Here is a 21,264-nt window from a genome sequence, read left to right as displayed (position 1 = left end):
TCTTATGGTACAAAACTCAAGATTCAATTGTAAACCACTTTATTTCAAAATTTAAAGTGGCTGAAATTGCCCCTCTCCTTAAGGCCTGTTACGAACGCAAATCGGCGGCCATGTTGTGGAGTGGATTGGCCGCTGACTTTTCATGGAATGGCTGCTGATAGCCCAATTGCCCTTCCGAGATTTCCCGGCGGTGTCCCGATCTCTTCTCCCCCACCACTCCGCTGCTGCCGATCCATGTTAAGTGCATCATTACCGTGCTCACTGCTAATCTACCTCCCCACTGACAGTAACATTCCCCTCTGAAAATCTTCGGCCTGCCCACCTGTTTTTTCCCGGTGGTCCAGTGAGGCTGTGGCCTTCTGCAACAGCGGTGCGGCTTCCCTTAAAGGGGAGGGCGCACTACCATGGCTGCAATGTTTTTCTTTGTCAGCCGACTGCCATGTCAGCCCGACAATTATGCCCCTGGGTTCAGCCGGGCCGCCAACACCCTCTGGGTGCCAGGCCACTGACCCGGCCGAAACCTTCCCTGGTGATCCAGTGGGCCGAACTTTTAAAATCGCGAAGTCTCTCCTCTTTAAGTGAAAGGGAGAGCCGTGGTGACGCGGCGCCATGATGACGTCATCGCATCACTCCGCACCGCCCCAACTTCTGTCCCTCTAGTCATGTCACCGCCTCCATTAAGAGCAACTTCCAGATCCAAATAAAAACAAACAACAAAGAGCAGAATTTCACTCAAGAGGCGACCTCGACCACAGCTGTGGTAAAAACCATTGAAACGGGGTCCGTGCACCCCATTTCGGGCGGGGGACAATTTCTACCACAAAGTATCTACAACCCTTCCAGAACAAACTATACTTGGCTTCAACGATTGAAGTCCAAAAAAGGTGTTAAAACTTAATACTCCCCACCACCCCACAAAATAAACCTTGCATCTTCTTTTCCTCCTTTCTTAAGTTGTTAGATTCACCTCTGCAAAAATTACAGTTCTGTCTATTTAATTTTCCCCCGTAATTTAAGTGCTGGATATACTGCCCCTTGTCCCACTACATCCTTAACATAACCAACTGTCTTCACATCATAAGTGAGGCTTTATTTTTCACAGAAAAAGGGTCCAAATTGTTGAAAATTGATCCTGAAGCACTGGAGATTCTGGATACCATGTCATAAAACGTCATTTATCTAGCTCTGTCACCATATATCGGTGGCCCTAGTCACAAGTTTGTGTTCAGGATTGTTTTGGTTGTTATTTGAATTGTCAGGTTTTTTTTGTAGCTATTCATCAGGATTTTAGCGTTTTCTAGGTTGCTATGTATGCAACACCTCTTTCAGCTTTTCAGATTATGTTAGGTGATATGTCTTCTGCACAAATGCACTCATAAATAACTAGAAAAGCATTTTTCACAAATTGCATGCCAGTAATATCTAGTCTTATTAATCTAATGTATGATGTTCTTTGTTCACATAATTTACTGTCCATTAAGTAACTAAAATAATTATTAGTCTCTAGCAGGAAGCCTTATTCCAAAAATGTCTTCAGTATAGGGATAATACAAAGTCAAATTGAAATCCTTCCTAAATTTCTCCACAGATGAGCCATTAGAAGATGCAACTGTTATTTTGGGGGTCGAGGGGAAGCTGACTATTACAATGAGATCTGTGGTGAAGGAAAATACATCCAATACCTTACAGGCAGAAGGGATGAGGAATAGGAGCAGCAGTCGGCCATTCGAGCCTGCTCCGCCATTCAATACGATCATGGCTGATCTTCTACCTCAACTCCACCTTCCTGCACTCTCCCCATATCCCTTGGTTGATTGCACTGCTGAATTACAGGAGGACTGTGTACCTTTGGCAGGATGCTCCTCAACTCAACTTTGGGTTGCACCCTGTAAACTAGACAACAAGATTTAGCGACAAATGTCACAGCGGTGGTGGATCTTCTTCACCTTATCTCTCAACAGCTTTCCGAGTTGCTACTCCTGCGTAGCACAGGGATCTATTGTGATGGGAAGGCTACAGTTCATACCAACCATTACTTGTTGTTTATTCATTATTATTTATTAACTTGGAAGTCTATTAAGACCTGTTCGTCTTGTCTTTGAGATTGAGCCAAGCGAGGCAGCAGGTGGAGTCCAGCGCGGCCGGAGAGAGATGATAAAAGCCTCGAAGCTGCAAACGCCGGTAGTTTAGGTTATTATTGCGGGTTTGCGACGTACACCAATTGTTTATGAAGCGTCGTCATCTATCTGCCGGACCACTACTCGCCTCCGCTCCACTGACCCGCAATGACCTCTCCCGCTATAGAGAATCCACCGACAGGAACTCAAATCTTCATTTTAAAACTAAAATACTAAAATCCATGGTTCCTGTTTGTTTCATGCTGTCTTGTAGTTAATTACATCTGGAGAGCGCAGTGTGGAAAGGTTGAGGGGATTTGCAGTGATCAGGACTTTAATTTTAATTCATAAACTGTACTAGGAGCAAGTGCGTGTAGGTGTAAATAATAAAGTGAGCAGAAAAGGACCTGTTTCATGGGACAATGTGTAGGTTGCTTTACTTTGAAATTGAAACTATATAAAAACTATGGGCTGGAAATTCGTAAAATACCCCTAACACCGGTTTTTCGCCAAAAAAAACGCTATGACTCTGCTATGATTTCGAGGTGGAAAATTCAGGAAAAAATAGGAAAAAATCCGGCATTGCACGAAGATTTGCGGCGTAAACCGTAAATTTTCTGTAACTTTTCTCCGAGGCCGATACCGCTGCGCCTAGGGCCTAGGGAGGAGGATAAAACACAAAAATATATCTTTCAAAAAAGAAATCGCAACACATTCACAAGACCCTTTTCTAGTGAATCGCTGCAAAAGAATTTTAAAATAAACTTTAACTTACCTTTTTTGCAAGTTTTCATACCTACCGCCATTTCCAAGGGCTGCACTGACAGGATTTTCCTCAGCGTTTTTTTTGACGCTATCTACGGGTCACCGTTGTGGCCAAACTTGGGCGAAAGCGCTTTTTCCAGTCTTGCATGCCATCGGTTTACACCCCAGTGTATTTCAAATGCCGGTGGAAAACTTCAGGGAATTTCCCGCCGTACCGTTTTCCCCCCAAAACGGCAAAATACCACCAAAAAATATGACAAAAGGTTGCTGAATTTCCAGCCCTATATCTCTGAGTTGAAACTGTCACAGAAAAGGAGAGTGGAAAGCAGAAGTTCAAATAATCACAGGACAGAGAGTGGAGAATGCCAGTTCAATCAATCGCAAGACAGAGAGTGTCATTTCTAACAATCGCAGGACAGAAGTTGGATGATCAGTGTTTGGAATCGTCTACCGGAGAATTGATTTAATGAGACATCTAGAGACTGATTTAACTTTTCAATTACTGAAGTTCTGATTTTAAATTTACTTATAATTATTCTATATATTAATCAATTTTTGTTTTAAGAAAATTGATCTAGATTATATTGATTCTACTATTGTAGAATCCCTATTGTATTATTCACTATGTAATTTGAGATTTTTTCCCCCCCGTGTCTATTTACATGCGCATTTTGGCTGCCGCTTCAGACCCGAACCATTCACTTCAATTTCCACTTACTTCTCCCACTTTTTCTTTTCTGTCTATCCCTCCCTGACCAGTCTCTGCTGTTGTCATGCCGCCATTCATCTCTTCTCTCTCGGATACTCTGTCCTCCCAAATCCCTACCCCAACCCTTCCTACTCTCCTGTCGCCGCTATCCCAGGCTCCACTCCCTTTTAGACAAGCTTGCAGCTTCTCCCTGTGCCTCTCTTGGCATTCTCTGAAGGGCCCACTGTGGCACTCGTCACTGTCTCCTCATGAGCAGCAATCCCAACTATCCCATCATATTCTCTCACTGACCAGGGGAGGCTAACCTTGCCAATCTCCTAATCCCCTCCCCGTCCAACTCATCCCTCCAAGCAATGACCCTGTGTATGCTGGTAGTGGATCAGCCATCATGGATCCTCTCCAGATCTCCTTGCAGAATTCACTTGCGAACAAGGCCCTTGCCATCCATGACCTATCGTGGATGATTGCATCGACATTATGGCCCTGACGGAAACGTGGCTGAGGGAAAGGGATGAAGACACATTGGGGCTGCAATTCAACGTCCCTGAAAGGACTGTTACCATGGGGTTTGGGCGGCTGCGGTCTGGTGTTTTTTTCTCCCCGAGCCATACTCAGCTCGGGTGGGGGGAGGGGGGATTTCAGTGGTGCGCACTTCCACTGGAATCAGCGGGGTGAAGCCGCAGTAAAGGAATTAGTGGTGCGGTGACCTCATCCGGGGGCGAGCCACTGGAAAATGGCCATGCCCGCGATATTCAGAAACAAAAATCCAGGATCTTTTCAGGCAGTGTCCATGTGAGGTTTCCAGTCGGTGCACAAACACGACCCCGCTGGTGTTTTGCCACGATCGGTTCCCTTTCTTTGGTAAATAGTTTGTTATTGTTTTGGCTCTATTAAATCTGCTGAGTGCTGCTCAGAGGTTTTCACAGACTTTTCGAGGATTTTCAACTCTGACGCTTTAATGGAGGCCTGTAGGCCTCATTCTGGGCTGCAGACACCTGCTTGGCAGGGTTCAACTGAGGATGGGAGGAGTGTTGAGGGAGCGACACCTGGTACACCTGGTTAGAAGCAGGGTGGCACACAGGAGAAGGTGTCACCCTCAGCACCGTGCAGAGAGGTAGTGGGTAAGGGAGGCAGCAGCCATGGCTGCACAACAGAGAGAAGGGCATGCAGATGTGCATAGACCTGCAGCTAGAGAGGGTGGCCAGGAGGGAGATGGTTTCAGGAGGAGGTGAGGGATGCTGACCAACCCCCCCGCCCCCTCCAAATACTGGGAGACGATCCTTTCCAGCAAGAGCCTCCAGAGGAGTCCGATAATGAGGAGGACCAGGGAGATGGCCAGCAGACAGCTGCCAGGGGAGGTGGCCAATGCAGACATGGAGAAGGAGGCCATACCCTCAAAGGGTCTGCAGACCTCAGTTCTCCTTCCTCCAGTTCAGTGATGAGCGATGCCTGCGAAGGCTATGATTTCATAAAGAAGAACTCAGGGAGCTCTGCAGTGTCTTGTGAGAAGATTTGCAGCGTCAAACAAGGCTCAGGACCGCCCTCACCGTGGAGATCAAGGTCACCATTGCCTTGAAATTTTACACAACAGGGTTTTTCCCATCTGCCACTGCAGACATTGGCAACATCTCACAATTCTCCGTACATCGTTGCATCCGGCAGGTCACCGATGCACTGTACAGGAGAAGAGTCCAGTACATCTCCTTCCCGATGACGAGGGACAAACAGGTGGAGCAGCAGACCTGATTTGCCAGAATGGCAGGCTTCCCGAGGGTGCAGGGTGCTATTGACTGCACACACATTGGGCTGAGGGCGTTACATCATCACCTCGAGATCTTTGTGAACCGCAAAGGCTTCCACTCGCTGAATGTGAAGCTCATGTGTGACCACCAGATCCTAGCAGTTGATGCGAGGTACCCAGGCAGCAGCCATGATGACAATTGGTCCAAGATAGTGGAATAGTTGTACATTTTATTTCATGGGGGGGGAGCAAAAGTGGGCTTTAGAATATTGCATCATTGTGTCACCAGTGTGTCCGCCATCTTCACCGGCCCAAATCAGGATTGCGGTTGGCTGCTTGGGAACAAGGGATATCCCCTGTCCACTTGACTGTTCACTCCACTGCGTAACCCCAGGACAGCACCAGAGCATGCATACAATGACACTCATTGTGCCACCAGGTGCATCATCGAACACTGCATAGCATCCTTAAGTAGAGGTTCCAGAGCCCGGGGTGCTCTCCTCAATGGGTTTCCATAGTGATCGTGGTCTGCTGCATGCTGCACAACATGGCCAGCATGAGGGGACAGCCGCTTGAGGTCGAGCCAGCAGTACCTCTTGATGAGGAGGAGGAGGTGTAGAAGGAGGATCCCCATTGCCCCAGAGCTAGGAGGCGTGGTCGCCATCGCAGCCCTGGAAGGGAGGTGCAGCTGCGTCTCATAGCTGCTCGTTTCAGATCATCCCACTTCAGGTCCCACTTTCAATGGCCATTGCAATGAGTGCCTTAATGCAGAATTGCCCACTCCCAAATGAAACACCAGGCCAGATATATGTGCCAAAAATAAAGATTTATCAAATTATGCAAATCACTGCAAAAACAGAACATAAAGAACAATATAATACTCTCATAATTTTTTATCTCTGTGCATCTCACAATAACACCTCTCATGTGTGACTACCCTAACACTACGTCTAAGTGTCGTCCCTGTGGCTGCATCATGAATCCGGAAAGGTTGCTGTGGTCGTCTGGGACCTACAGCTGTCCTTCTAGGACACCCTGGAACGCCTCTGGGCCTGGAAGGGCCGGGTGCCGGGTCCTCACGTATATAGAGATGCCTGACACCTCGCCTGCAATCTCCCTCCTTGCATTATGGATTGGAGGTCTGCCAGTCTCCCCACGTCAGGAAACAGTATTCTTCTTCTGTCCTCCACATCGTTCATCAGTGTCTTCAACTCCATATCAGTGAACCTATTGGCTCTCCTTACACCTCTTACACCAGCCATCCTTCCAAACTCCTTCTCCCCCTCAGGGCCTTGCTGCAAACCCTGGCCTTTAAAAATGCCAGGGAGTAGCTAGCTCGTTAGACACCCTTACCATAAATGCTGAATTTCTCAGTGGTGTTAATGCTCCAATTAAGACAGCCACACCACTTTGGAAGGGTTCCTTTGCGCTAGAACCCATGTTTTCACTTTTGTAGCTGAATATGGGGTGGCCCAGTCATGAAAAAATTTCAGCGCGAATAGCCCCAAAAACGTGAGGGGAGCTTTCCAGCGGTACTGAATTTCGGGCCCATTACTTTTAAATAAAGCCTCCCCACCTAGCTATACCTTCCACCACTTGCCCCGCTCAGACCGCCGTGGTGGCAGTGCGGCTCTCATCACCAAATCACACCTTGGTTTGTCCCCCTACCCGTTCGGCACTTTCTCCTCCTTTGAACAGCTCACCTTACCTATTCCACCCCTCTCACTTAAAATTCTCATTCTCTACCGCCCACCCAAGTATGATAAAATGTTATCACGAATATATCCTCACTGCTTTCTTCCCTCAGCCTCTGCACCGAGTGACTTCTCATCCTCGGTGATTTCAACCTCTATCTCAATTCATCATGCTCTCTCCTCTGAGTTCACTCCCCTCCTGTCCTCCCTTAATCTCTCCCTCCATGTGAATTCCTCAACCCATATTCACTGCCATCCTCTTGACCTTGCCATCCCTCGTGGACTCGCTATTCCTATCATGTCAATTACAGATAAGGCCATCTCTGACCATTTCCTTGTAATGCTCTCCACCCACATCCCCCTTCCCCCACCCAACCCAACTTCCTTTTGAATCCACCCCTGGAAAAAAACTCTCTCCAAACTTTCTCATAACTGTACTTATCAACTCCAAACTGTCCAACCTTTGGCCCTCTTTTCACCATGCCATTTCTGCAGCCACCAATCTGCTCAACCACACCCTCAGTGCCACTTTTGATGTCCTAGTCCCTATTAAAACCATTACTCTCTCTCACCCTGGCCGTTCCCCCTGGTACAGCCCTCATCTTCACTCCATCAAGTCCAAGGGGCGCAGACTTGAACGGATGTGGCAGATAACTGGTTTAGCCATTCACCTCCAGATTTGGCTCGATCACATGAAGCATTATCGGGTCCTACTCTTGTCTTCAAAAACTGCTCACTATTCCAGGATCATTCTGGAATGCAAAGATAACACCCGGCTACGATTCTCTACTGCTAATCGTCTTCTTAAACCCCTCTCCCCTGTCTCCACCACACTGACCTCCAACAAGTGTGAGGATCTCCCCTCTTGACCTCTCCAAGCTCATCTTGTCCATGAGACCCACTTCCTGCTCCCTTGACCCTATTCCCAATAAACTGCTGACCACCCAACTTCCTTTCTTGTCTCCCATATTAGCCGACATTGTTAATGGTTCTTCTCTCCTCAGGTACTGTTCCCCTCTCCTTCAAATCTGCAGTTATCACCCCTCTCCTCAAAAAATCAACCCTTGACCCCACTGTGCTTGCTAGCCACGCCCCATCTCCAACCTCTCTTTGCTCTCCAAAGTCCTTGAATGGGTTGTCGCTTCCCAAATCCGTGCCCATCTTTCCCGGAACTCCATGTTTGAATCCCTTCAATCATGTTTTTACCCCTGCCACAGTACCGAAATGGCTATCATCAAAGTCACAAATGACATATTTTGTGACTGTGACAAAGGCAAACTGTCCCTCCTCGTCCTCTTGCACCTGTCTGCAGCCTTCGACACTGTTGACCACTCCATCCATCTCCATCGCCTCTCCACCATCGTCCAGCTGGGTGGGACTGCACTCACCTGGTTCCATTCTTATCTCTCTAATTGTAGCCAAAAAATCTCCTGCAATGGCTTCTCTTCCCACTCCCGGATCGGTACCTCCAAGGGTCTATCCTTGGACCCCTCCTATTTCTTATGCTGCCCCTTGGCGATATTATCTAGAAACATGGAGTCAAGTTTCCACATGTACGCTGACGACCCCCAGCTCTAGCTCTCCACCACTTCTCTCAACCCTTCCATGGTCTCTAAATTGTTCGACTACTTATCTGACATCCAGAAATGTTTTCCAATTAAATATTGGGAAGACCGAAGCCATTATCTTTGGTCCCTGCCACAAACTGCATTCCCTAGCCACTGACTCCATCCCTCTCTATAGCATATATCTGAGGCTAAACCAGACTGTTTGCAACCAGGCGTCATATTTGACCCTGAAATGAGTTTTCGGCCACATATCTGCGGCATAACTAAAACTGTCTATTTCCACCTCTGCCCCTGCCTTAGCTCTTCTGCTGCTGAAACCCTCATCCATGCGTTTGTCACCTCTCGACTTGACTACTGCAATGCACTCCTGGCTGGGCTCCCACATTCTACACTATGTAAACTTGAGGTTATCCAAAACTCAGCAGCCCGTGTGCTAACCCGCACGTAGTCATGATTACCCATCACCTCTGTGCTTGCTGACCTACATTGGCTCCCGGTTAAACCACGATTTGATTTCAAAATTCTCATCCTTGTTTACAAATCCCTCCATGGCATTGCCCCTCCCTATCTCTGTAATCTCCTTCAGCCTCACAACCTACAAAATGTCTGCGCTCCTCAAATTCTGCCCTCTTGAGTATCCCTGATTATAACTATTCAACCATCGGTGGCCGTGCCTGCAGCTGCTTGGGCCCCAAGCTCTGGAACTCCCTCCCTAAACCTCTCCTCCTCTCTTTCCTCCTTTAAGACACTCCTTAAAACCTACCTCTTTAACCAAACTTTTGGTCATCTGCTGTAATTTCTTCTTCTATGGTTCGGTGTCAAATTTATCTGTTTTGTCTTATATTACTACTGTAAAGTGCCTTGGGACATTTTACTACGTTAAAGGCATTATATAAATAAAAGTGGTTATTGTTATTGTTATGATACACCCAGAGCATACAGGAGGAATACATTATCCCCTTAACCTCATGGCATTCACAGTTCAGAAACGGCACAGATGTTACATATCTCACCCAGATGTCATCATCATCATAGGCAGTCACTCAGAATCAAGGAAGACTTGCTTTCACTCTTAAAAATGAGTCCTTAGGTGGCTGAACAGTCCAATACAAGAGCCACAGTCTCTGTCACAGGTGGGACAGATTGTTGTTGAAGGAAGGGGTGGGTGGGACTGGTTTGCCGCACGCTCTTTCGCTGCCTGCGCTTGATTTCTGCACGTTCTCGGCAACGAGCCTCAGGTGCTCAGCGCCCTCCCGGATGCGCTTCCTCCACTTTGGGTGGTCTCCCAGGTGTCAGTGGAGATGTTGCACTTTATCAGGGAGGCTTTGAGGGTGTCCTTGTAAGTTTCCGTTGCCCACCTTTGGCTTGTTTGCCGTGAAGGAGTTCCGAGTAGAGCGCTTGCTTTGGGAGTCTCGTGTCTGGTACAGTGAATATTGCAACAAGAAAATGAAACTTGACTGGATGCAGCTAGTAGAGCCCATAATAAGAAAGAAATGCTTGCATTTCGATAGCATCTTTCATGATCTCAAAGTGCGTTACAGCCAATTAAGTACTTTTTTGAAGTGTAGTCACTTTTGCAATGCAGGAAACATGGTAGCCAATTTGCGCACAGCAAGGTCCACCAACAGCAATGTGATAATGACCAGATATATTTTAGTGATGTTGGATGAGGGATAAATATTGACCAACACCAGGTCAATATTTAGGGTGATGGGATCTTTTACATTCACCCGAGAGAGCAACTTGGTTTCACGTCTCAACCGAAGGAAAATAATGGCTCAGTAGTTAATCTGGTTCTCACACTTACTGCGTTTTCACTGCTTCCATGGACTGTTCCAACTCAGAGGGCCCGATATTGGTGGCCTTACCGCCCACTGTCGCCGAGTTTTGCTTCCGGTCTCCCCTCTGTGCCAGTTTCCACTTGGGCTGGAGCGGACGGGAGCGGAGTACTGCCGGGAACCGCCCGGCTGACATCCTCTGGCAGCCAAGTAGAGTAAGTGGCCTCCTGCCCACTGAGCTGCCAGATTGGTGCGGGCGGGAGTCGGTGGGAATCGACACCAGCAGGGGGAAGGACCGCGGCGTGGAGGCTGTTCTAACCCCAACGGTAAGTACAAAGAACGGAAAAAAAGGCTAGTGAACATATTTTTAATTATTTTTTTACAGCGACTTACCTGGATGGGGTCCCCTGAAGGTGTTGTGGTGTTTTTTTTTGCTATGATTTTTATTTGCAGTCTTCAACCCTCCCTGGGCCCGACTCCATCTTCGGCGGCCCTTGGGCGGCAAGCGCATTTGCCGCCGAGTTGAGAGCTCCTGCCCGCTGCCGCCTAGGTTGGCAGTGTAAGCCGTTGTTTGGCCGCTGGGTGGTACTGCCACCTCTTTTAGAGGAATCTTACAGCCAAAGTACCGCCCGGTCTCTTGGCGGCCATTGGCAGGCTTTGGGTTCGACCGAGTTCAGGCCCAGAGTCTTCCAAAATCCTTTTAATGCCAGTCTAGAGATATTGTCAGATGGCATCAGTCTAACAGTGGGTTGACGAGCCACTATATGCAAGGTGCAGTCAGTGAATACATGATTTACAATAAGCTCCCAAGTAATACTTTGCTTAACAACAGCTGATACCCTAAGCACACATCACATCACCTAACATAGCAACACACCTAGTAATAAGAATAATCACTGAGAGAAAGATGAGAGAGAAAGGCAATTTATTTTCTTCATTAAATGCCTAATTTGTGCATTGTTACCAGCACACTTCATAATGTTTAATTTTGATGATTTTTCTTTCAATTTTTTCAGTTTTCTCACCAACATTTTGACCTTCCGGAGAGGAGAGAAAACATTGGTGAGGGAAATAAAGCTCCTTTTGTCCTGGAACAAAAACCTGGACACTGAACAATAACTGGGTCTCTAAACCATCTGATGAGCTTGGTGCAAGATGAAACAGAGTTCTTTCATGACAACTATCTTAAAGCACAGAACCAAAGCTTAGTTTAATTTTCAACTTAAAGCATTTGAGAATAAAGCAGTGAATACTGCAGAGAGGAATTCCATGTTACCGTAAAGAGCGCACACAGCCGGTCTATCTTCTCAGGGTTTCTCGGCATCCCATTCTTGTTCAGCCTCACCATAAACCTCTCACTGTGGAAAGAAAGAAATTGTATTAAATATTTTGGGGGAATACATCTCATTGGTCAGACTATGGATGCCACTTGGCGAATTTGCTTAAAGGGAACATTCACTCAGGCATCAGTTCCAGTACTGTCACTGGAATTGTAGCAAGACTTACTGGTGGTTGTACGAAATTTTCAGTCTATCTCCATCTGAATTATGAGAAACATTGAGCAGTACAATTATAGATTTTGTCCATATACTTGGGTTGCATATGCAGAGAATATTTTGAGTTGTGTGATTTTAAATTACTGGGGGTAGAGGTTCCGCTTGTTTTTTGTCGGTGCCATTTGCTCGAAATCGGCGTAACCCGCACAAAAGATCATGGAATTTTAAGCGCCTCATGTGAAACATCTCGCTAGGAGGCAGCACGCTCACAAAACTGGCCACAACCCCCTGGATGAATTAGTCACCATTGGGAGTTTCGGCTAATTGTGCCCATTTGCAGCCTTTGAGGAGGCTCCAAAAATTAAGCTGGTTCTTCTGGAATCACATAGAAACATAGAAACATAGAAAATAGGTGCAGGAGCAGGCCATTCAGCCCTTCTAGCCTGCACCGCCATTCAATGAGTTCATGGCTGAACATGAAACTTCCTGTTTTCTCGCCATACCCCTTGATCCCCCGAGTAGTAAGGACTTCATCTAACTCCCTTTTGAATATATTTAGTGAATTGGCCTCAACTACTTTCTGTGGTAGAGAATTCCACAGGTTCACCACTCTCTGGGTGAAGAAGTTTCTCCTCATCTCGGTCCTAAATGGCTTACCCCTTATCCTCAGACTGTGACCCCTGGTTCTGGACTGCCCCAACATTGGGAACATTCTTCCTGCATCTAACCTGTCTAAACCCGTCAGAATTTTAAACGTTTCTATGAGGTCCCCTCTCATTCTTCTGAACTCCAGTGAATACAAGCCCAGTTGATCCAGTCTTTCTTGATAGGTCAGTCCCACCATCCCGGGAATCAGTCTGGTGAATCTTCGCTGCACTCCCTCAATAGCAAGAATGTCCTTCCTCAAGTTAGGAGACCAAAACTGTACACAATACTCCAGGTGTGGCCTCACCAAGGCCCTGTACAACTGTAGCAACACCTCCCTGCCCCTGTACTCAAATCCCCTCGCTATGAAGGCCAACATGCCATTTGCTTTCTTAACCGCCTGCTGTACCTGCATGCCAACCTTCAATGACTGATGTACCATGACACCCAGGTCTCGTTGCACCTTCCCTTTTCCTAATCTGTCACCATTCAGATAATAGTCTGTCTCTCTGTTTTTACCACCGAAGTGGATAACCTCACATTTATCCACATTATACTTCATCTGCCATGCATTTGCCCACTCACCTAACCTATCCAAATCACTCTGCAGCCTCACAGCATCCTCCTCGCAGCTCACACTGCCACCCAACTTAGTGTCATCCGCAAATTTGGAGATACTACATTTAATCCCCTCGTCTAAATCATTAATGTACAATGTAAACAGCTGGGGCCCCAGCACAGAACCTTGCGGTACCCCACTAGTCACTGCCTGCCATTCTGAAAAGTACCCATTTACTCCTACTCTTTGCTTCCTGTCTGACAACCAGTTCTCAATCCACGTCAGCACACTACCCCCAATCCCATGTGCTTTAACTTTGCACATATTATCTCTTGTGTGGGACCTTGTCGAAAGCCTTCTGAAAGTCCAAATATACCACATCAACTGGTTCTCCTTTGTCCACTTTACTGGAAACATCCTCAAAAAATTCCAGAAGATTTGTCAAGCATGATTTCCCTTTCACAAATCCATGCTGACTTGGACCTATCATGTCACCATTTTCCAAATGCGCTGCTATGACATCCTTAATAATTGATTCCATCATTTTACCCACTACCGATGTCAGGCTGACCGGTCTATAATTCCCTGTTTTCTCTCTCCCTCCTTTTTTAAAAAGTGGGGTTACATTGGCTACCCTCCACTCCATAGGAACTAATCCAGAGTCAATGGAATGTTGGAAAATGACTGTCAATGCAGCCGCTATTTCCAAGGCCACCTCCTTAAGTACTCTGGGATGCAGTCCATCAGGCCCTGGGGATTTATCGGCCTTCAATCCCATCAATTTCCCCAACACAATTTCCTGACTAATAAAGATTTCCCTCAGTTCCTCCTTCTTACGAGACCCTCTGACCCCTTTTGTGTCCTCCTTAGTGAATACCGAACCAAAGTACTTGTTCAATTGGTCTGCCACTTCTTTGTTCCCCATTATGACTTCCCCTGATTCTGACTGCAGGGGACCTACGTTTGTCTTCACTAACCTTTTTCTCTTTACATACCTAGAGAAACTTTTGCAATCCGCCTTAATGTTCCCTGCAAGCTTCTTCTCGTACTCCATTTTCCCTGCCCTAATCAAACCCTTTGTCCTCCTCTGCTGAGTTCTAAATTTCTCCCAGTCCCCGGGTTCGCTGCTATTTCTGGCCAATTTGTATGCCACTTCCTTGGCTTTAATACTATCCCTGATTTCCCTAGATAGCCATGGTTGAGCCACCTTCCCTTTTTTATTTTTACGCCAGACAATTGTTGTAATTCATCCATGCGGTCTCTAAATGTCTGTCATTGCCCATCCACAGTCAACCCCTTGAGTATCATTCGCCAATCTATCCTAGCCAATTCACGCCTCATACCTTCAAAGTTACCCTTCTTTAAGTTCTGGACCATGGTCTCTGAATTAATTGTTTCATTCTCCATCCTAATGCAGAGTTCCACCATATTATGGTCACTCTTCCCCAAGGGGCCTCGCACAATGAGATTGCTAATTAATCCTCTCTCATTACACAACACCCAGTCTAAGATGGCTCCCCCCTAGTTGGTTCCTCGACATATTGGTCTAGAAAACCATCCCTTATGCACTCCAGGAAATCCTCCTCCACCGTATTGCTTCCAGTTTGGCTAGCCCAATCTATGTGCATATTAAAGTCACCCATTATAACTGCTGCACCTTTATTGCATGCACCCCTAATTTCCTGTTTAATGCCCTCCCCAGCATCACTACTACTGTTTGGAGGTCGGTACACAACTCCCACTAACGTTTTTTGCCCTTTGGTGTTCTGCAGCTCTACCCATATAGATTCCACATCATCCAAGCTAATATCTTTCCTAACTATTGCATTAATCTCCTCTTTAACCAGCAATGCTACCCCACCTCCTTTTCCTTTTATTCTATCCTTCCTGAATGTTGAATACCCCTGGATGTTGAGTTCCCAGCCCTGATCATCCTGGAGCCACGTCTCCGTAATCCCAATCACATCATATTTGTTAACATCTATTTGCACAGTTAATTCATCCACCTTATTGCAGATACTCCTTGCATTAAGACACAAAGCCTTCAGGCTTGTTTTTTTAACACCCTTTGTCCTTTTAGAATTTTGCTGTACAGTGGCCCTTTTTGTTCTTTGCCTTGGGTTTCTCTGCCCTCCACTTTTCCTCATCTCCTTTCTGTCTTTTGCTTTTGCCTCCTTTTTGTCTCCCTCTGTCTCCCTGCATTGGTTCCCATCCCCCTGCCATATTAGTTTAACTCCTCCCCAACAGCACTAGCAAACACTCCCCCTAGGACATTGGTTCCGGACCTGCCCAGGTGCAGACCGTCCGGTTTGTACTGGTCCCACCTCCCCCAGAACCAGTTCCAATGCCCCAGGAATTTGAATCCCTCCCTGCTGCACCACTGCTCAAGCCACGTATTCATCTGCGCTATCCTGCGATTCCTACTCTGACTAGCACGTGGCACTGGTAGCAATCCCGAGATTACAACTTTTGAGGTCCTACTTTTTAATTTAGCTCCTAGCTCCTTAAATTCGTTTCGTAGGACCTCATAGAATGGTTACAGCACAGAAGGTGGCCATTCGGTCCATCGAGCCTGTGCCGGCTCTCTGCAAGAGCACTTCAGCTGGTCCCAATCCCCCGCCCTTTCTCCATAGCCCTGCAATTTTTTAAATTTCAGGTGCTTATCCAATTTCCTTTTGAAAGCCCTGATCGAATCTGCCTCTGAGGCAGTGCATTCCAGATGCTAACCACTCACTGGATAAAAATGTTTTCCCTCATGTTGCCTTTGAATCTTCTGCCAATCCCTTAAATTTGTGTCCTCTGGTTCTAGATCCTTCAAATGGGAACAGTTTATCTCTTTCTACTCAGTCTAGACCCCTCATGACTTTGAACACCTCTTATCAAATCTCTTCTCAATCTTCTCTACTCTAAACATAGAAACATAGAAAATAGGTGCAGGAGTAGGCCATTTGGCCCTTCGAGCATGCACCGCCATTCAATAAGATCATGGCTGATCATTCTCTCAGTACCCCTTTCCTGCTTTCTCTCCATACCCCTTGACCCCCTTAGCTATAAGGGCCATATCTAACTCCCACTTGAATATATCCAATGCACTGGCATCAACAACTCTCTGCGGCAGGAAATTCCACAGGTTAACAACTCTCTGAATGAAGAAATTTCTCCTCATCTCAATCCTAAATGGACTACCCTTATTCTAAGACTATGTCCCCTGGTTCTGGACTTCCCTAACATTGGGAACATTCTTCCCGCATCTAACCTGTCCAGTCCCGTCAGAATCTTATACGTTTCTATGAGATCCCCTCTCATCCTGCTAAACTCCAGTGAATAAAGGCCCATTTGATCAAGTCTCTCCTCATATGACAGTCCAGCCATCCCTGGAGTCAGTCTGGTGAACCTTCGCTGCACTCCCTCAATGGCAAGAACGTCCTTCCTCAGATTAGGAGACCAAAATTGAACACAACATTCCAGGTGAGGCCTCACTAAGGCCCTGTACAACTGCAGTAAGACCTCCTTGCTCCTATACTCAAATCCCCTAGCTATGAAGGCCAACATACTATTTGCCTTCTTCACCGCCTGCTGTACCTGCATGCCAACTTTCAATGACTGATGAACCATGACACCCAGGTCTCGTTGCACCTCCCCTTTTCCTAATCTGCCGCCATTCAGATAATATTCTGCCTTCGTGTTTTTGCCCCCAAAATGCAAAACCTCACATTTATCTACATTATACTGCATCTGCCATGCATTTGCCCACTCACCTAACCTGTCCAAGTCACCCTGCAGCCTCTTAGCATCCTCCTCACAGCTCACACCGCCACCCAGGTTAGTGTCATCTGCAAACTTGGAGATATTACACTCAATTCCTTCATCTAAATCGTTAATGTATATTTTAAAGAGCTGGGGTCTCAGCACTGAGCCCTGCGGCACTCCACTAGTCACTGCCTGCCATTCTGAAAAGGACCCGTTTATCCCGACTCTCTGCTTCCTGTCTGCTAACCAGTTCTCTATGCACGTCAGTACATTATCCCTAATACCACGCACTTTGATTTTGCACACCAATCTCTTATGTGGGACCTTGTCAAAAGCCTTTTGAAAGTCCAAATACACCACATCCACTGGTTCTCCCTTGTCCACTCTGCTAGTTACATCCTCAAAAAATTCCAGAAGATTCGTCAAGCATGATTTACCTTTCATAAATCCATGCTGACTTGGACCGATCCTGACACTGCTTTCCAAATGCGCTGCTATTTCATCCTTAATGATTGATTCCAACATTTTCCCCACTATTGACGTCAGGCTAACCAGTTTATAATTACCCGTTTTCTCTCTCTCTCCTTTTTTAAAAAGTGGTGTTACATTAGCTACCCTCCAGTCCATAGGAACTGATCCAGAGTCGATAGACTGTTGGAAAATGATCACCAATGCATCCACTATTTCTAGGGCCACTTCCTTAAGTACTCTTGGATGCAGACTATCAGGCCCCGGGGATTTATCGGCCTTCAATCCCATCAATTTCCCTAACGCAATTTCCCGCCTAATAAGGATATCCTTCAGTTCCTCCTTCTCACTCGACCCACTGTCCCCTAGTACATTCGGAAGGTTATTTGTGTCTTCCTTCGTGAAGACAGAACCGAAATATTTGTTCAATTGGTCTGCCATTTCTTTGTTCCCCATTATAAATTCACCTGAATCCGACTACAAGGGACCTACATTTGTCTTCACTAATCTTTTTCTCTTCACATATTTATAGAAGCTTTTGTAGTCAGTTTTTATGTTCCCTGCAAGCTTCCTCTCATACTCTATTTCCCCCCTCTTAATTAAACCCTTAATCCTCCTCTGTTGAATTCTAAATTTCTCCCAGTCCTCAGGTTTGTTGCTTTTTCTAGCCAATTTATATGCCTCTTCCTTGGTTTTACACTATCCTTAATTTCCCTTGTTAGCCACGGTTGAGCCACCTTTCCCGTTTTATTTTTACTGCTTTCCAAATGCGTGCTATTTCATCCTTAATGCTTGCAATCCCCAGCCTCTCCAGTCTAACCCCGTAAATGAAGTCCCTCATCCCTGGAATCATTCTTGTAAACCTTTTCTGCATCCTCTCTAAAGCTTTCACATCCTTCCTAAAGTGAAGTGCCCAGAATTGGACACAATACTCCAGTTGAGGCAGAACCAGTGTTTTACAAAAGTTCTTCAGAAATTCTTTGCCTCTATTTATAAAACCCAGGATCCCATATGCTTTTTAAAATCGCTTTCTCAGCCTGTCCTGCCACATTCAACGATTTGTGCCCATATACCACCAGGCCTCTCTGCTCCTACACCCCCTTTAGAATTGTACCCTTTAGTTTATATTGCCACTTCTCATTCTTCCGACCAAAATCACTTCACACTTTTCTGCATTAAACTTTATCTGCCACGTGGTCGCCCATTCCATCAACCTGTTGATGTCCTCTTGGAAGTCTATCCCTATCCTCCTCACTGTTCATTTTACTTCCAAGCTTTGTGTTACCTGCAAATTTTGAAATAGTGTCCTGTACACCCAAGTTGAAATCATAATATATATCAAGAAAAGCAGTGGTCCCAGTCCCTGGGGAACATCACTGTATACCGTCCTCCAGTCCGAAAAACAACCATTCACCACTACTCTCTGTTTCCTGTCACTTAGCCAATTTCGTATCCATACTGACACTGTCCCTTTTATTCCATGGGCTTCAACTTTGCTGGCAAGCCTATTATGTCGCACTTTATCAAATGCCTTTTGAAAGTCCACATACACCACATGAACTATCATCATCATAGGCGGTCCCTCGAATGAAGGTGACTTGCTTCCACACCAAGAGGGATGACTTCACAGATGTTTTAATGAAGGACTGATATTCCAGTAGTAAACTCCAATTGAAGGGGTGGAAGATGCCTGTGCGTGGATTTTTTTAATGTGTGGCGGCCGTTGCACATCAGCTACCACATGGGCTTGACAGAGCTAGGCCTTTATCCAATGGCAGGGTTCACCAGACGACTGGAGACCTGCTCTGCTGCATGGACCGAGTGCGCACACATATCGCAGCTAGGGCTGCCCCTGGGCCCTCAGCTCTTCTGGGCTCCGTACCCTCCGCCACGATCTCTCACCGCACCTCTGCACCAAACATTCGCCGAACCTCCGCCACACTGAACCACAGCAACCCTCTCTGTTACCTCAGCAAAAAATTTTGGGTGCAAGAACACGAATAGGCACATTTTATAAGCTTGTGAATGTAATTTTTCTTTCATATGCTAAGAAACTGACTACTGTGCCCCAATATAATTAGCAAATGGTTCGGTATATTGAAAAAAAAAAGTAATTTTAGTAATTTAAAATCGGGTTACTCAGAGGTGGAGGATTGACACTGATTAAAAATGCTTATTTTTTGTGATAAACCCATTTTTAGCAGTATTAATCAATCTGCACCAAATTACCACTCTTAATCAGATCAAGGAATATTTTTTAAAGCAAATTTTTTTTTTAAAATTAACTTTTAAAACCCTGCCTGATTGCACTGGTTCATAGAAGATTTTGCATTCGCCGATATGGAAATGAATTTACGCAGAAACGCGAAAAAAGACACTTCTCAAAACAGACGCAATTTTTGGTGCAATTTGGGCCGGATCGTCGATTGCACTCAAGGCGGAAACTCTACCCCCTGGTGTTTACAAGTCTACCACTGGTGGTAGGAGCGGTTTAAGGCACAGAAGAAGCCTATCACATGGCACTGAAGTGTCTTTGCTTAAGGATTTTTTTCCAGTACCATATTGGTGCCAATATACTACCAAAAGACCAGTGGCAACCCCAAATACATTCCTCACACATTCTATAAAGAGGGTTAAAATCTGCAATTGGATAAAGGACAATATTACTAACTGTAAAGGTTTTCACAAAAGTCTTCTGAATAACAAGAAAAGTTACAAAATATGCAGCTTACCTTTTGCAACTGGTTTGTCGAGACCATTTGCACTCTAAGAGCTAATGCTACAATCAAACAGCACTTGGAGCACGTTATTACCATGGCTGGACCTTTGTCACAGATTCTGTAATTTTACGGTATTAAACCAAAAAAATGAGACCCACAGATGGGGGAAGATAGCAACGTCAGGTACGCAGGCCAAACGTGAACAAACTAAAGGTAAACCTACCGTAAGAAAATCATTTGCACGACAGGCGCACTACTATACTGCTTGTGGACAGAATTCTGAAAACTCAACTGGACCAGCCACATAAATGCTGTGGCTACTAAAGCTCATCAGAAGACTGGCATTCTGCAGCGAGTGGCTCAACTCCTGACTCCCCAAAGACTCTCTACCATCTACAAGGCACAAGTCATGAGTGTGATGGAATACTCTCCACTTGCCTGGATGGCTGCAGCTGCAACAATACTCAAGATGCTTGACACCATCCAGGGCAAAGCAGTTCCCTTGATCGGCAGCCCATCCACACCTTAAATATCCAGACACACATACATAAGCATATTACCATAAATGCACATCTGTAGTGACCATGGAGATCAGGGATTTAACTGGCTCTATTGTCCATTACCGTTCTACAGGCTTGATGTGCATTCCAGTACCTCAGCAGAGGGGCCATTTTCATGTGCAAGCCTGGAAATCATTTGGAAACTACTTGACCATAACATACACTCAGCAGGGCAGGTAACATCTGTGGAGAGAAGGGACAAATTGGCGTTTTGGGAGCAGACCCTTTGATGGAACTGCTTTGATAACGTTTTGGCAATGGAGCTCTGCACACGAAACATTGCCTTGTCTGCTCTCTCCACGGATGTTACTTGCCCTGCCCAATAGTTGGTAAAAACAGTGTGAAACTATTCCCCGTGGACCATTCCATATATGTTTATTTTAGGGTTTATTCCCTTTATGTACTTTGCTATATGATCTCAGCCAAAAAGGCAATAGAGATAGTACAATTGATCTCAGTGCCCCTTGATGCGGGACTCCCATTCTTAGAAACATAGAAATTTACAGCGCAGAAGGAGGCCATTTCGACCCATCGTGTCCACGCCAGCTGACAAAAAGCCGCACGGCCCTTGGTCAGCAGTCCTAAAGGTTACATATAAACCTATGAACAATGACGGAAAGGCAAAGAGCACCCAGCCCAACCAATCCGCCTCACACAACTGCGACACCCCTTATACTGAAACATTCTACACTCC

General features: G+C 46.0%; 1 protein-coding gene across 9 annotated transcripts in view; it reads right to left on the bottom strand.

The window, feature by feature from the left end:
• dock3 (dedicator of cytokinesis 3) overlaps nt 1-21,264 on the bottom strand; it is a 1,878,236-nt gene that overhangs the window by 722,203 nt on the left and 1,134,769 nt on the right. For all 9 annotated transcript variants that reach the window (XM_070895785.1, XM_070895788.1, XM_070895786.1 and 6 more), the window contains one exon: nt 11,649-11,730. In XM_070895785.1, coding sequence (XP_070751886.1) covers nt 11,649-11,730 — 82 coding nt within the window. The remainder of the gene's footprint in view (nt 1-11,648; nt 11,731-21,264) is intronic.

Source organism: Pristiophorus japonicus, chromosome 12, assembly GCF_044704955.1.
Source record: "Pristiophorus japonicus isolate sPriJap1 chromosome 12, sPriJap1.hap1, whole genome shotgun sequence".
Taxonomy (NCBI): domain Eukaryota; kingdom Metazoa; phylum Chordata; class Chondrichthyes; family Pristiophoridae; genus Pristiophorus; species Pristiophorus japonicus.
This window is presented reverse-complemented; position numbering and strand designations above follow the sequence as displayed.